This window comes from Patagioenas fasciata, chromosome 10, assembly GCF_037038585.1.
Source record: "Patagioenas fasciata isolate bPatFas1 chromosome 10, bPatFas1.hap1, whole genome shotgun sequence".
Lineage (NCBI taxonomy): Eukaryota > Metazoa > Chordata > Aves > Columbiformes > Columbidae > Patagioenas > Patagioenas fasciata.
Genome location: NC_092529.1, coordinates 5958934 through 5974427, shown reverse-complemented (window position 1 = coordinate 5974427; position 15494 = coordinate 5958934). Strand labels below are relative to the sequence as shown.

General features: G+C 47.2%; 1 protein-coding gene across 4 annotated transcripts in view; it reads right to left on the bottom strand.

Moving 5' to 3' along the window:
• The window catches only part of FBLN2 (fibulin 2), a 101800-nt gene that overhangs the window by 70965 nt on the left and 15341 nt on the right, over positions 1-15494 (bottom strand). For 3 of the 4 annotated variants that reach the window (XM_071812998.1, XM_065845488.2, XM_065845486.2), the window contains exon 2: positions 1001-2476. In XM_071812998.1, coding sequence (XP_071669099.1) covers positions 1001-2339 — 1339 coding nt within the window. In that variant the 5' untranslated portion in view covers positions 2340-2476. Of the gene's footprint in view, positions 1-1000; positions 2477-8069; positions 8094-15494 lie in introns of those variants that run through there. The other variant, XM_065845487.2, reaches the window with a different exon arrangement.

The following is a 15494-nucleotide window of genomic DNA, read 5'->3' as shown; positions in this document are numbered from 1 at the left end:
CCCTGCTCCCCTTCTGTCTCCCTTCAACATCTCCAGTAGATGGCTGGGGCAGCTCAAGATGTTTAAGGGCTACCTGGAGAACCCAGGAAGAAATATCGCTGTCTAGGGAGTAATCAGTATTCTCTGCTCAGACTGCAATTATGATACATCTGAGCCTCATGAGGACATTTTGTGCCACGTCTTGAAAAAAGAAGATATTACTCTTGATTTGATGAAAAATGAATTGGAAATATGAGCTGTACACGTGCTAATTCATAGCGATGAAGTTTGCATTCATTATAGTAATGAGCATTGCATAAAGCATATAATCAGCATTCACTGCAGGTGTCAGGAGGAATCCGGAGGCAGAGAGGAAATACGTACACTTGCCACAGTTCATCATAAGCATCATAAACTTCCAGCCCCCAAAAATCACAAAGCAAGAGGCAGTTCTTTTTCTCCCTACTAGTCCTCTGGGGTATCTGAGTGTATCTATCAAGTTCTTGTACTAACAAGCTTAGACAGGCCTTCAACCAGAGGATAAATATTACAACAAGTGCTGTAAATATTTTCGTAGTAGAAGCACAACTGTTTCGCTTCCTCCCCAGCAAAAGACAAAAGCTACAAATGTGATTACATTCACTTGGTAACTGGAGGATCCAAGCAGATAACCAATTCAATCCTTCTGTGTAGAGTAAGATGTTTCTCTAACATTCCATTAGAAATTAAAAGCAATTCATGGAAGGAAAAGGTCAGAGTTTAACAAATCAACATCTGAAATACAGTTAAAACACCTGAAAACAACATCCACAATCTGCAAAACCAAAGCAAAGCAGGCAATAGTGAAATGGCATCTATTATGTGAAATGAAACACAAACCATCTTCTGAAAGGGATGAAAGGAGGTAACTGGATTGATTTCATGCCCATGTGGAGCAGTAAAAAGAAAAAAATAGTTGATATGCACCAATGTTATTATCAATAAATGTCCTCTAGGCATCTACACTGGCAGCGGTTCTTACCTTCTGGTAACCTGGGGTTAGCGTGGATGGAGTTGGGGTCCCCGTCTTCCTCGGGATGGTAACGATAAAGCGTCTGGGACTGCTTTTGGGATGCCTGACTGCGATCTTCCTTGAGAGCAACCGGAGGAGAGGTTGTTGCGCTGAACTTCACCTTGGGGAAAGCATTTCCCTCCTGCACTTCCTGGGAAGATTTTGACCCGCTGGGCTCTGTTAAGTTCACCTCTTTTAAGCCCAGATGCAGGCTGTTCCCTGGGTCTTCTTTTCTGGCATGCTTTTTCATTTTAGAGTGGAGGGCTCTTTCTTGCTCAGGCCTCTCCTTGTCCCCTTGCTTCCCCTTTGGTCTCCTCTCCAGTTCCTCCAGTTGCTTGGGTGTCTCAGTGGTGGCCGTTGTGTGGTCTGGAGGAGCACTGGTGGTTACTGGTGCTTCCTTGTGTGTCGTTTGCTGGAGGGACGCTGCTGTAGTGCGGGGCACCCTCTTTCGCTCGCTTCTTTCTGTGGCACTGCGAACTTCCGCGGGGACGTTAGGCACTGGCGTGGTGAGCGGCGCAGCCGTTTCCTCCGTGTCCAGATCGGCCGGAGCCAAGGCTGAAGGAGGGATGCTGGCAGGCAGGTAGTCGTAATCCTCGCTTTGCTCTTGGCTGATGCTCTCTTGCTCTAGGTGGGATGAATAACTCCTGTATTTCTTCGGAGACTCCACCTGGGTGTTGTCTCCTTCTGGTGCCTCCTGGTCATAGCTGTACGGATCGTCGTAGTGCCTCTCTGCTTCACCGTCCTCAGCATCTATGGGACTCGCGGTGTTCAAGGCGAACGCGTTACAGTCTGGCAGCTGGTAGCACATCAGCTCGCCGCCGGCGTTGGGGCAATGGCAAACCTTGCAGGGCGGCATGTGGAAGGTGTGCCCCGCCACGTACTTCTGGCCCTCATGGAGGCAACCGATCCTCCCGCACTGAGGACACCCATCAGCCGGCACCACTGCGTCGATGCAGTTTGGAGGCAGCTCTGGGCACAGCATGAACTGGCAGCTGATCTTCCCTCCTCCCTTGGGGCACGAGCACTCAGTGCTCCCGAAGTCCACAAAGTATGACTGCCCTTCGGGTACTTTGCCGTTGACGAAGCCCACGTTGACGCAGTCATAGTACTGGTAGCCCTCGCAGGTGCAGCCGTGCTGCAGGCACGTGGCGCAGCACTCGCCCGGCTCCAGCACCTCCTCGATGCAGTTGTCCAGGGGCCGGCACTCAGCACCCGTGCAGTCGCGCTGCGCACGGGACACACCGCCGCACAGCAGCGCCAGTAGGACGGCGTTCCAACAGCTCTGCTGCCAGCGCTGCCACCTACCCATGGTCTTCCCAAACAACACAGCTCCAGGCCAAACTTGCACCTTTAATGTTGGTTTGGTTTTGTTTTGTTTTCCTAGAAGGCTGTAGGTTCAGCTCCGGATCTGCAGTGTTGTTCCTGAGTTACCTTTTCTCACAGATCCTAGAGTTATGAAAGAAAACTCTGTTAAAGACCATACTCAGCACATATCCTGTTAAACATTAGAGGTTTTTAAACGTTGGGACAAAATCCAACATCTGGAAACCTAAGTACGAAATTAATCATCATGTCTTCCAGGCATCGTAGGGACTAAGTTTGGAGTTGCATGCTTCCCCCTCACACCCATTTTGAAAGAGAAAGAAAGAAAAAGAGAGAAAAAAAGGTTGTGACTTTTCTCTTTTGAATCTGTTCACAAAACGTATACATATTTCAACAAAAACATCTTTATACTTGAATGCCTTTTTGTTAATCATTCTTTCTAGCTAAAAAGAGAAAGATTTTTTGGCAGATAGTAAGTAAATACACAGTTCTTCTGCAGATGTAAGCTGAAGATAATTATGCTTTATGCTTTAATTACAAAGACACAAATCTTAAGGATCTTTCCTAGACAAAACATAGCCTTGAGACGTGAGAATTTGTCTGTACACATGTTAACTCCAAAGAAGAGGAATTTTTTTCCACCTCTTTTTCCCCCTTAGCGATTTTTCGCACTTCAGTCTTCTGCATTAACGGTAATTTTCTTGCCCCAGCAGTGCTAAAATAGAACTTGTCTGTATATTGCGGTTAGTGTGTGGTTAAGCAGCATGTTAGCTGTCCTGTAATACAGACCAGAGGCCAGATCCTGAGCTGGCGGGGCTGCACAGCACAGCACACACGGGACCGACTCCGACCCCACTGCGGGGACAGTGACACCAGCCGAGGACATGCCACCACCGGGACCACTCCTTTCAGTTCTGACACCACCAGTACTACTTCACAGTGAATTACTACACTCTGAACAGAATACATACATAAATGAGGTGGCATAATAGCACTTTGCTAAAATGAGTTGAGGAAAAGAAAGTTGTGTCCTTTATATCTAAAGCACGCTCAAAAAGCTACACGATCAACATGGACAAGTAGCTAAAACAGAAAAAAAAAAGTTTGCCTATAGAATTGTACAGATTCAGCGCTCTGATTATTTTTCCGGAACCCCTCCCACCACCAAAAAAAAAACTCAAGACCCTGAAACATTTATCTAGGGGGGGAATATGTAGTCACGTCACTGAGAACAATAAACCACACACGCAACAGGAATCCTGCCAGAAAACCCATTCAGAAAGATTACCTCTCCCATTCAAGCCGGGCTTCAAGGAGGCTGCTCCGGCGGCGCTGGGAGGCGGCCAGGCCATGGGAAATCGTGTCTGCTCTGATAAGATACGGACAAACTGTGCTCAGAATTTCCACAGTTCTGCCCTGGAATTGGAATTACTTCAGAACGCTGTACAGAGATATAATTCTGACAAATGTAGCTTTTCTGCTAGTAATTTATTAGTTGAGTGTGCTAAAGGATACTCATTGAAGGCAAAATAAAATTGTCAGAAAGCACAAGAGCAGCTGGGAAGAACATCACTTCTGCAGAACTGCTCTCAAAAACAGGGTATGTCGTATGACGGAGAACTTTCAATATGTGGTGCTGAAATTAATTCTTCAGAATCCAGCCTGGGAATTGATTACTTATCCTACTTTGAGCAGCTTTTCCAGGTAATCCAAATCTGTAATGATTATGTAGCATTTGCTGGGAAATCATTAATGGGAGGGCAATTAAAGATAAGCTGCTTCTGTAAGGGTCCCACAGCAGGATTTTGTCACCATCCCCTGCCCTTGGTACCTCCTGGCTTCAACGCTTCAGTGTGTGGAAGCCCTTGGTGACCCTGGGTGCTGGTGGCAGCTGGGCACAGATGTGTCCTGGCCACGTTCCCTCTGCCCGTCGGTGCTTCCAGGCTCAGAAAGCCCCAGGACCCCAACAGGGGCTCTTGGGGTATCCCAGACCCAGGTTTGAGCACCTCTGCCTGCACAAGGGCAGGGCACAGCATGGCCTTGGGCATCAGGACCCACGGGCCACAGAAAGGACAACTGCAATCTGCTCTGGTGACCCTATGTTAGCAAAGGGGTTGGACTGGGTGATCTCCAGAGTCCCTTCAACCCCAAACAGTCTGTGATTCTGTACCTTATGTGCATCACCCACCACACATCCAAACAGTCACTGGCTGCTGTCCTGGGGCAGTACGGCCTGGCAGGTACCAGTGACGACACAAACGGGACAGCCCTGTGAACGCTGTTTGCCTACCCTGCTTGCACGGTCAGGCTTCCCAAAGCAACCACTCACTTCTCAGGCATTAACTTGAACCCTCAACAAGAAACCTCCCATTATCTCATGTCCTCAAGCAAGAAGCAGAAAGTCAGTCACACTTTACACCTAGCATGCCAGCAGTTCAAGCCCAGCTGAAGGTTTCTCATGGGATGGCCCTGGTTTTGTGAAAGGAGGTGCCTGAGTGCCCTCCCCTTAACCTCCTCCACATCTGCAGCCCCTTTCTGTCCAGGGGTTTGGATGCTTGTCCAGCTCAGCTCCTGTTTTTCCTGCTCCCCTCCTCACTCCCTTGCCTCTCGCCCATGAAGAGGCCCCAGGCCTGGTGGCCCCTGTCCCCCAGCGAGCCTGTCCCTGCTCCCACCCCTCACACCTTCTGCTCAGCCCCCAGTCACTCCCTCTGCACCCTTTCTTTTCTCACCATTCCCACATCCCTCAACATTTGGTTTCTCAAACTACCAACCTCAAAGCGATAAGGCCAAAATCCTTCTAAACCCTTTTTGTGTTGACAACGCCACAACCTTCCCTGTCCTCGGGCTCACTTTCCCTCATCAGAGGCTCCTTGTTTCTGGTGTAATGGTTCCAACACAAGTATCTCTCTTTATTCCTGTAAAGCATTTCATTTTCCCTCTGCTTTCTCCATCTGTTCCCCATCGTTCCCCTTGCTCTCCCCACCCACCCCATAAACTTGAATATCAAAGAAACAGTCTGCTTCAGGCACAGAGAAAACCAGCATTGAGTGCAATGCACAGGCAAGACCACTGAGCCCCACTGAAAAATCACGTCCCCCCAAAGAGTGCGTGTGCTCCTGCCACCTGCGCAGCCCATGTGCTGCTCCCCCCATCTGCCACCCCTGGATCCGCATCCTCCCCAGCACCAGAACGATGCTCTGGACACAGCAGCTCATTACTGGTAACAGCATCAAAAGCTGGAGCTGTGAAATAAAGGTGTCTATACCAAGAGGGAAAAATTCACCATCTCTGGAGGACAGGGAAGTTTAATACCAGTAGACAGTGTGGCAATAACTTATTTCCATTAACTATTTTAAGGCTTTCTTTAATGTCCTTTTACACAATACCCAAGGGCTTCACCTTAATGAGAATCAGGTCTTTTTACTCCCAACTCTGTTCTTCACCCTCCCTTTATCAATGTCATTGACTTTCACTGCTCAGTTGGGTGGGATGTCACAACAAATTAAGCCCTGCACGCCTAAAATAAAGGTCTTTCAAGGTTCCTGCTGAAAGTTTTACAGCAAGACAACCCCAGTGTCACCCCAGTCCTCATGCATTGCTTGATGACCCAGAAGGCTCCAATTTCTGTTCTTTGTGGAGTTTCCCAACCCGCTGTGCTGCAGATGCTGCTCTGCTTTGGTTTCAGCACTAACCCTGTTGGCTTTAATGGGGTCAGACTGGGCCAGTGCTAAAGGAGCTGTTGCCAGTCCTGTGCACGCAGAACGTCCCCAGAAAGCACAAGCGCCCATGCAAGGGAGGGCAAACAGTCTGGATTGGGACTAAGTCCCTCAAAGTCAACAGAAGTACACATGTGAGGTAAATCAGCAGCAAATAGAGGATGATCAGACCACAGACCTCAGTTCCTTCTTTAAAAACAATTCCTAGGAAAGGCAAAGCCAAGACACCTTACAGAAAACCAGCTTAAAAAAGTAAGAGTCCAAATGAACATGAACTACAGGCACACAATTTCATGGAAAAGGAAAAAAGATAGCGTCACATTGCAGACGAGACCAGTATCTGTGGGACAGGACATCTGACAACAGCAACCATCAAAATTATAATTAGAGCTGGCTGAAAAACACCATCCTTCTGTCTACTGGCAGGGGACGCGGGGAGAACAAAACAGGATTTCAAAATATTTCATCTAGGGGCTAGAAAGTTATAAATTCTGACATTTTTGCAAAACAATATACTCTGAGTGATTTACTTCAATCAAAGCCATAGCATGAAGCTGAAAGGAAGAATGTCGACTTGATTAAAACAGTTCAGCTCTATTACTTGAAAATGTTGTTGAAACCAGTGTGTTCTCGCATAAGATCTAGACATTTTAAATCTGCAACTTCTTTAAATTAAGAGGAGTATTTCATTGGGAGATTCTTTTTCCAGATGGTTTCATTTCAGTGCTGAACCAGAAAGCTTATTCCGGGTAAGAAAAGGTGATAAGAGGCACTTTCCTTCAAAAGCTTCACACAAACATCATCTTTCTATGTAAAGGTTGCCCCAGAGATGGCAGAACAACTGCAGAGGGTGTGTATGTGTGGAAGAGATGCTGCAGGATCAAGAGCATTCTTTCAAATGTTGATGGAATAAGAAGAGCCAGCCATTTATAAACAAAAAGCAATAAACAGAATAAGAGGACAACACCTGCAGGAGAACCCACTGAAGCAACTTCATAACCCACACAGCAGCTGTTAACAGCTCTCCTGGTCTCCCAGTGCCACCCAGTCCAAGCTGGCTCTGCAGGCTCAGGCTGTACGTGACCAGCAACCAAACACGGGTCTGTGATGTTGAATCTTCTCTGTATCACGCTGGTGAAAGCATTGCAAAAAGCCTGGGAGGAGGCCACAGCGCACGTGCACACCCACACCGAACAACAGGGCTGAGGTGTTTCACCAGCCTGTATATTTTAGCACCTCTCCCCAGCCAGACCTCGCTGCTCTGCTGCCAGCAGCGTTTCAATGGCCACAGTCAGAGTTTAGACTAAGGGAGGAAGAAGGGAGGGGACGGAAGGAAATATCCATTAAAAAACAATCCCTTTTAAACGCAAGAGAAAAATGGAAATTCGTGAGAGATCTTTCTTGTATGAAAACCAGAAAAGCCCCTAAGCTGTGCCAGGCAGGGATTAGCTCTTCCCTTCGCACCCTCTCGGTGGGAAAGCCGGGATCTCAGCGCGCTGGCCGGCTCCCGAGCACAGGGAACCCAAGGGCTGCTCACCAGATGAATGAAAAGCGGAGAAGGGTTTCCTTTCCTGCTCTTATGCAACACACAGTGCGCAGAGCCAGTCGTTTCTGCCTGCTAATTGAGGAAACTTGAGATGAGCCAAAGCCAGCCTCCTCATTCAGGGCACCTGGGTTGGGGAGAAAGAGGAGAGGGGTAGGACAAACCTCAGTGTAAATCCAAATTCAATGAACTGCTTTTTCTTATCGAAAGCAAAGCACGAGGTGCTTAGTCACTTAGTGTTGTCAACACTCCAGTTCTTGGCAAAATCAGCCCATTTTCAGAAGTCATAGTTTTTGCAGGCGGTTTTCTTCAGCTTTATTTTCAATAAGAAACCAGTTACCGTTAACCCCCTTTTCAAGGAAAAGCTTAAAAAATGGACATGTGGGAATCTGAAGGATCGTTACTTCACAGAGAACTCAAGAGCGGGACAAACAAGGAGCAAGGGACCAAAACTCACGCGGTTTCCCAGCAGCGGCTCCGGTAAGACCTCCTTTCCCAGCAGAAGTGTCCCTGGGCAGAGACGCTCCTGACGCCCTCCAGGACATTCCCCACGCTCAGATCCAAATGGGAACCTGACACGCTGCAGTAACGGAAAAGTATCACCCAAGGTATTTCAGCTGAAGTAGCCAAGCATTAGCAAGAGCAAGCAGGCAGCTCTGGGATGTATTCTTCCAGAATGTGCAGCTTTTGAAGCCATTTTTGAAGTCCTGAAGAGTGAAGGCAGCTTTTTTCCAAATGAACGACAGGGCAGAGCAGAGGAGGGGAGAATTATGTCTTGGATCTAGCACGTCAGTGCTCTCCCTCGCCCAGACCAGCCCAAAATAACAGGGCAGGTACTTGGCTCACTAAAGAGCGAAATTCTGTGTCACTGGGAGTCGCCACTGCAGCAGATCCAAAGTGACTCAGGGGGAGGATTGAGCTGCAGAGGAGCAAGAGAGAAACAACTCACCCAGGGGGAAGGAGGCGAAGAGAAACCCCGTCCCATCCAGCGCCCACGGCTGCTCCTGGCCCAGGTCTGGCAGCCGGCGCTGGGGAGCTCAGCAAAGGTGCTGTGCACAACGAGGGCACGAGAGCAGCTGGAACGCAGCAAGCGTGGTGCCTGGAGCTTGTGAAAATCTGCAGGGACACGGTGTCCCTTGGGACGATGCCAGCGCGGTGCCTGGAGCCTGTGACAACCCGCACGGACATGGTGTCCCTCGGGGCGATGCCAGCACAGCGCGCAGGAGGCTCAGCATGTGCTCACAGCAGGGCCAGTGTGATGCTGCTCTGCTAAAGAAGGAGCCTAACTCCTTATTTTCACTAAAAATAAACGTGTTTGTTATTGATGTACTTTTTTTTTTTCCCTTCTTACATCACCAGGTTTCAGGTGACTATCTATGCACCTCAAAAACAAAACTAAATAATCCAGCTATTTCCACGACAGCCAAAAAAATCTGGGAAAAGATTAAAGCAAACTCAGCAACAGCCATTCTAAAGCGTTTCCCAGGGCACAGCCAACAAAAACTTGTCAGAGCTCATAAGTTATGGACTAATTTGCACGGAGAGAGCTGTCTTGGCAGCAGGCAGGCCGAGCACGTCCCCCGGCTCCACGGCCCCTCGTGCAGCCGTGCCATGCGGGGCAGTGCAGGAGATGCAGCCGCACGGCTCCAGTGACGGCTCCGGTGGCAGCCCTGTGGCGATGCCCTGGGCTCAGGGAACTCTGTAAATACTGGGAGCTGCTCTGATGAGTGAAGGAAATTATTTTTTTCCCATTTACTTGAAGAGCTGCACCCCTCCCTTCCCTCTCAGGACAAAAGCAGTCCCTACTTTCCATGATGCTCCCCACTATTTAGATACTTTTTTTCGTGGGAAACCATAAGTAACTCAAGCAGACGATACCCCTGTACGGTCTCATAACCATGCTCCCTAAAAAGCATCCTTGTAAGGCCCTGCATTATGTTTTTCTCCTTTCTTCCCCAAACCTTCCTCTAGGACACCCCTGCCCCTTCCCAGTGTCCCACAGAGCTCACACGTTTGCGGGGCTGCTGCTGAATCTCACCGAGGAATGAAAACCAGTGGCAGCCCCAGGGGCAGCGGCACACAACACCGAGCACCTCGTTTCTACTCCCTCTGCGATCCCCAATCCCCGGTTCTTCTTTCCTCAATGAAATGACTACAATGCTACTTAGAACTTTCCATAAGCAACAGATTCCAGCTTTGGATTTGTTTCTTAAGCAAGTTTTCTACGATGCAAGAGTCCTGCCTGCACCACAGTGCCCTACGCAGCATCAGGAATACACATCTTCTCCTGTTGTTGGGAAACACGCTGGTGGCAGCACCTGGGCATTACAGACACACCTGGGTACTACCTACCTACTTCAGGCTGCCCTTTTGGAACAGTTAATTAAAATTCCCCCACCCCCACCCTAAAATACAAATTAGGCAAAAGAAAGCCTACTGTTTAACTGACAGCTTAGCAAGCGGCCTTTCCTGCCCTGCGCACCGCTATGTGCCAATTTGGAAATAATTAACAATTGTTTTCATTGAGGGAACACTGAAGGGAACTGCAGCAGTTTCCACCTGTGAGGCAAAAGTTCTCACCAGCCAGAGGAGCAGCAGTTGCTCCAGCACCTGAACTTCAGCCTCAGAGCTCAGGAATTTGGGACTCTCCAGAGTAATTCAGAGGGGTTTGCTTCAGTCTGTCAATTAATTCCAAATCAGTGTCAAAACAAAATGTCAATACAGCGAGTTTGCAGTAAATAATTTTCCAGTAAATATGTCCTGGTCTTGTCAGCGTTGTGATTAATAGCAAAATTCTATCTGCTGATGAAGTGAAAATAACACATATTGTACAGCGAACATTTTATAGCCTCTTACTAATTTGTTCACAGTTGTTCCATGACTTTTACACAAAATGCTGTCAATGGATCCCTTTTGATCCTCAGCACACAGAGTTGCTGTCTCCAATCAGAACTTCCCAAGGAGCAGGCTGTGAATCTTGACATGTTCCCCTCAAAATGCACAATAACTTGCCACAATGTAGCAAAACCCCCAGAAGGGCCCAAGATCAAACTCTTTTCCTTTATGACTCAACAGGATCCAAATCTGTCCCTCAAGAGTAAACGTGCTTTCAGTAACCAACTGTAGACACAAAACAGCTCCTTTCATTAGTTGTCCTGTGCTCCGCAGCTGAGAAAATACATCTGCTGCTCTCCCGGCTGTGGAACGCACCTTCCTGAGACCCGCATGACAGCGGGGAACTCCTGCACACCCACTGTCCTGCCCGCACTCTGGCTCCTCAACAAATCCCAGAATGTCAGGGATGGGAAGGGACCTGGAAAGCTCATCCAGTGCAATCCCCCCACCGGAGCAGGAACACCCAGATGAGGTTACACAGGAAGGTGTCCAGGCGGGTTTGAATGTCTGCAGAGAAGGAGACTCCACAACCTCCCTGGGCAGCCTGGGCCAGGCTCTGCCACCCTCACCAGGAACAAGTCTCTTCTTGTATTTAAGTGGAACCTCCTCTGTTTCAGTTTGCACCCATTGCCCCTTGTCCTATCACTGGTTGTCACCAAGAAGAGCCTGGCTCCATCCTCCTGACACTCCCCCTTTCCATGAATGAGGTCACCCCTCAGTCTCCTCTTCTCCAGCTCCAGAGCCCCAGCTCCCTCAGCCTTTCCTCACACAGGAGATGCTCCACTCCCTTCAGCATCTTGGTGGCTGCGCTGGACTCTCTCCAGCAGTTCCCTGTCCTTCTGGAACTGAGGGGCCAGAACTGGACACATTATTCCAGGTGTGGTCTCACCAGGAGGCATCACTGCTGTCCTCTTCACCTCCACCTCACACTTCAGGGAAATGTCTCTATCTTGAGTGACCGGCATTGTGTTTTCTTCGTTACGGTAAGGTTTCTTAGAATTTTTCGTTTTCCAGATCTTCAGCCCTCAGCACATTCTTACTGCTGAAACCATCCCTGATTGACAGTGATTCTGAGAGTGCTCCAACCTGAACAGAGTGTCTTCCTGACAGAAGGGAGGGACAAGAATGAGCAGCGCAAGATGAAACAACTGTCCTGACTATGACCAAGGCTTACCTGGAGTAAGCCTGGCCTGAACCAACATCCTCAAGGTCCACGGCAGGACAGGTCGGGTAGGACCTCTGAGCCAGAGCTCAGTCTGAGCCTGCACACAGGAACCACGGACACAGGATGAAATGGAGCTGTAAAAGATGAAAGGGTGGGTGCATCTCCCAATAGAAACTGGTACCAGTATCACTAAACAGTCATCTCCTTTGCTCTGCCACCACTCAGCTGCATTTCTTGATTTCCCAGTCCTATGGCTTTCCACAAGCCACGAAGGAGGGGACAGGGTTTAGAAATCAGCTCCACAAAGGCTGGGTTAAGGATCCAGCCTTGTGATTTTGCATTGAAGACTGCTCAGCTAATTGATCTGCTTGAGAATCTGCCCAGCTCTTCTGTGGCATGAAGACGAGGAACTGGGATTTACTCCAGCACTTGCATACATGCCCACGCCATGAGACAATGGGCTGCAGACACAGCACATTGGTAGTGAATGGACGGGATGTTCCAGGAGGCATCTTGCCAATTATCAATTGATGAAGTCCAGAAAAAGCAACAATGATCACTCCTCAGGAACAGTTTCCTCTCATATGGTGACAAAAGAAATCCCAAATCAGAGTTATTATATATACCAATTAGATTCTTTAGCTAAAGCGAAAAATTATTATTTTAATGGAGGAGAAACTAGAACATTTGGTTAAAATGTTCTCACAGAAATGTTAATTACCACAGGCATTAAACAAACGGAAATCAAAGCCTACCATTTGTTGAGCACTTTGAAAAGTTCTAATGCAAAAAACATGCTGGAAAGAAACCTTCAATTTTTCCTCATGAATGAAAGCGAATCCCTGTAAATAAAGCTCCATCTATCATGCCGCTAATCAGCCAGCAGCCGCAGATGTAATCCATCCATCAAAACTGCTCCTGCAGAAACTTTCCGTAAAAGATAATGGAATTAATTTGGTTTGTTGGATACCAAAATGTGAAAAAATGCCTGCTCTGCTATTCCAGCTCAGAGCCGCTCATTCAGCGACAACAATAACACCAGATGTAACCTACAGAAGCAACACCTCCCATCTCCCACCCTGTGTTCATTCCTCACTGATCCTCCATGAGTTGTCTAAGAGAAGTCAGGGGTTGCTGCGTGATGCCCAGTTTTGGGAAGTCAAACCACCCTGCGCCTCCCGGGCTGGGTGTGAGGCTGGGGAAGGTTTTGCTCCTCAACCGGTGAGTCCTCGAGGTGACAGACAGACTGAATCAGGGCTCTGCCAGGGACAATCTGAATTTGAGCCCCATTTATCCACCAAGAGATGTCAAGTCCAGTAATGCTGCCCCATTTGCTGAAGATTGGAGAAGTGTTTCAGAGGAGGCTTCATACTAGATGGTGGACGAAGTTTGGTTCGTCTTTTCAGTGATGGGACCTGTTCTCTTCTGGGCAGTAAATTTATTCGTAAACAACCTGAAATTGATTTAAAGCTATTTGGAGGCTGTCACAAAACGAAGGCACTGACTGGTACTTTGAAACTCGCAAAAGCAAAATATCGATTATAGTGTTAATTCTTTCTGAAAGGTTTCAACACAGATATAGAAACATATGAATCCACAGGGTGGTGAGGCCCTGGCACAGGCTGCCCAGAGCAGCTGTGGATGCCCCTACCCTGGGGCTGTCCAAGACCAGGTTGGATGAGGCTTTGAGCAACCCAGTCTAGCAGAAGGTGTCCCTGCCATGGGCTTGGGCACTAGGGTTCCAGGATTGGAACTAAATCTTTAAGGTCCCTTCCAACCCAAACCATTCTGTGATTCTATTATATTCCCTGTACTCCCCTGGCATGTTTTTGCTCCCTGAGGAAGGTGACAGTAACACACAATCCTTTTGTCCGCTGCACATGTGGAACCCTGGATCCTGAACTCCTTCCACCCATTTCAACAGGTTTGGAGCACACCCAAATTGTCCAAGGTGTAACTTTAATTTGGAGGATCATCTCCTGGGGATAGGAGCATTGGTTTTATTCTGCATACTGTACAGAATCTCCAACTCACATATCCAGCAATCCCAAAGAGATAGTTTCTTATATATCTAAGTACATTTAGTCAACTTCTGCCCTCAGATGCATGTCTGTAGTTCTTGTGTTCATAATGATTTGTGGTTCTGTACCATACTCACCCGACAAACCAGAGTGGTATTAGAAGAGCAAGTCTGGTTTACTTTGCAAGTTATACATTACATTTTCTATTACCACAGAAAGCTAGTATGGTCTGCTGTGTAAATATGCAACCCATACTCATAATATTTTAAGGTATTGATCATCAACAAATAGAAGTAAACCCACCATAACTTGCAACTAAAGGCAGAACGATCAAATTTAGAAATCTCAGCAGTCCAGAAACACTAATACTGCAAAATTTGACTTTGTTCTAACGGGGAACACACGATTTTTTTTAAGATATCTAACAAAATGGTTATTTTACTGCAAGTGCTGCCCAAAAGAGAACAGGTCCTGTTACTGAAGAAACCAACCAGACTTTCTCCAGCATTCATGAGAAAAAAGTAAACCCTACCCAATATACTGAAAATTAAGCTAGCCCTGTCTTCTCATGTAAAATTTTGGGCAAAATGAAAGTATTGATGTAAAATTTGCTTGTCATGTTGGGCCACAGCCACATGTTCCTTCTATGCTGGAGCAGTCAACTGAGTATAGCTCTATTTTTGCATTAAGTACATGCACGTACACCCGTCAACAGAAAATGCTGATGAATATTTTCATATGTTACCTTACAGAGGTGTATATAATTTAAATAATAAGAATATGTGTTTTCCTTTCACATCTTGGTTTTTTGAAGACACTAGCCAAACAGTAAACTGAGTCTGATTTTCATTACAACAAACAACACTCCAATAAGGTAGTATTGACCAGTGAGCACCATTTCTTTTGGTCTTGATGCACTAAAATACACACATATGTTTTGGTCACTTTTCTCCTGGAAGGTGAGGAAGTTATTTTATTTTCCAGCTGAAGAAATCTACAACTAAAGATGATTTACACAACAGAAGAAGAACGAGGCACCGGCAGAGACCTTTTCTGCGGCACAACCTTGTCTCACCCAGAACGATCTTAAAACATGTGGGCAGCCCAGCGAGACATTCCCACCCAGCTGGCTAATTTTGGAGGCTGGGAGAGGGAAAATTTGCACCAGATTTCCAAATATATAAAGGTTTTACAGCTTTGCAGAATCACTTCTGAAAGCAAGTTTCTGATACAGTGATCAAAGTACAAAGACCAGGAACAGAACAAAGAGGAACACAAATCTAAGTTCTCTAAAGATCACAGGTTCAGTTTAACTTCAGTTTCCTACAATTCTCCTCACAAGTGAAGCCTCTACAGTCAGTGGAGACGTGGCTAAAACTTGCAATGGCAACTAATACCACTGATAATCTGGTGATGGATGGATGATGGATGGATGGATGGATGGATGGATGGATGGATGGATTGCTCCCTAGATGTGAGCTTGTCTTTATGCACCATATGGGGACCTTACACAATTAATCACCTTATTTTCAGGTAGATAAAGCTGAAAAGCCTGTGATTTTTCAATTTGAAAACAAGAACACTCCAGGGAACATGAACAACATTTATAGAATTGTTAAGACAGAAAAACTGAAGGGGATATTAATTCCCCACATGTGGACCACAGAAGTGCAGAGGCCAGTGTAGAGAAAGCAATCATTCCCCAAGAGGTCAACTGGAAGAATCCCAGCAGAGCTCTAAAAAACGATGGATTCCACCATTCTAGGAGTTCCAGGTCCTTTAGAAGAACGGAGAAGGAAAG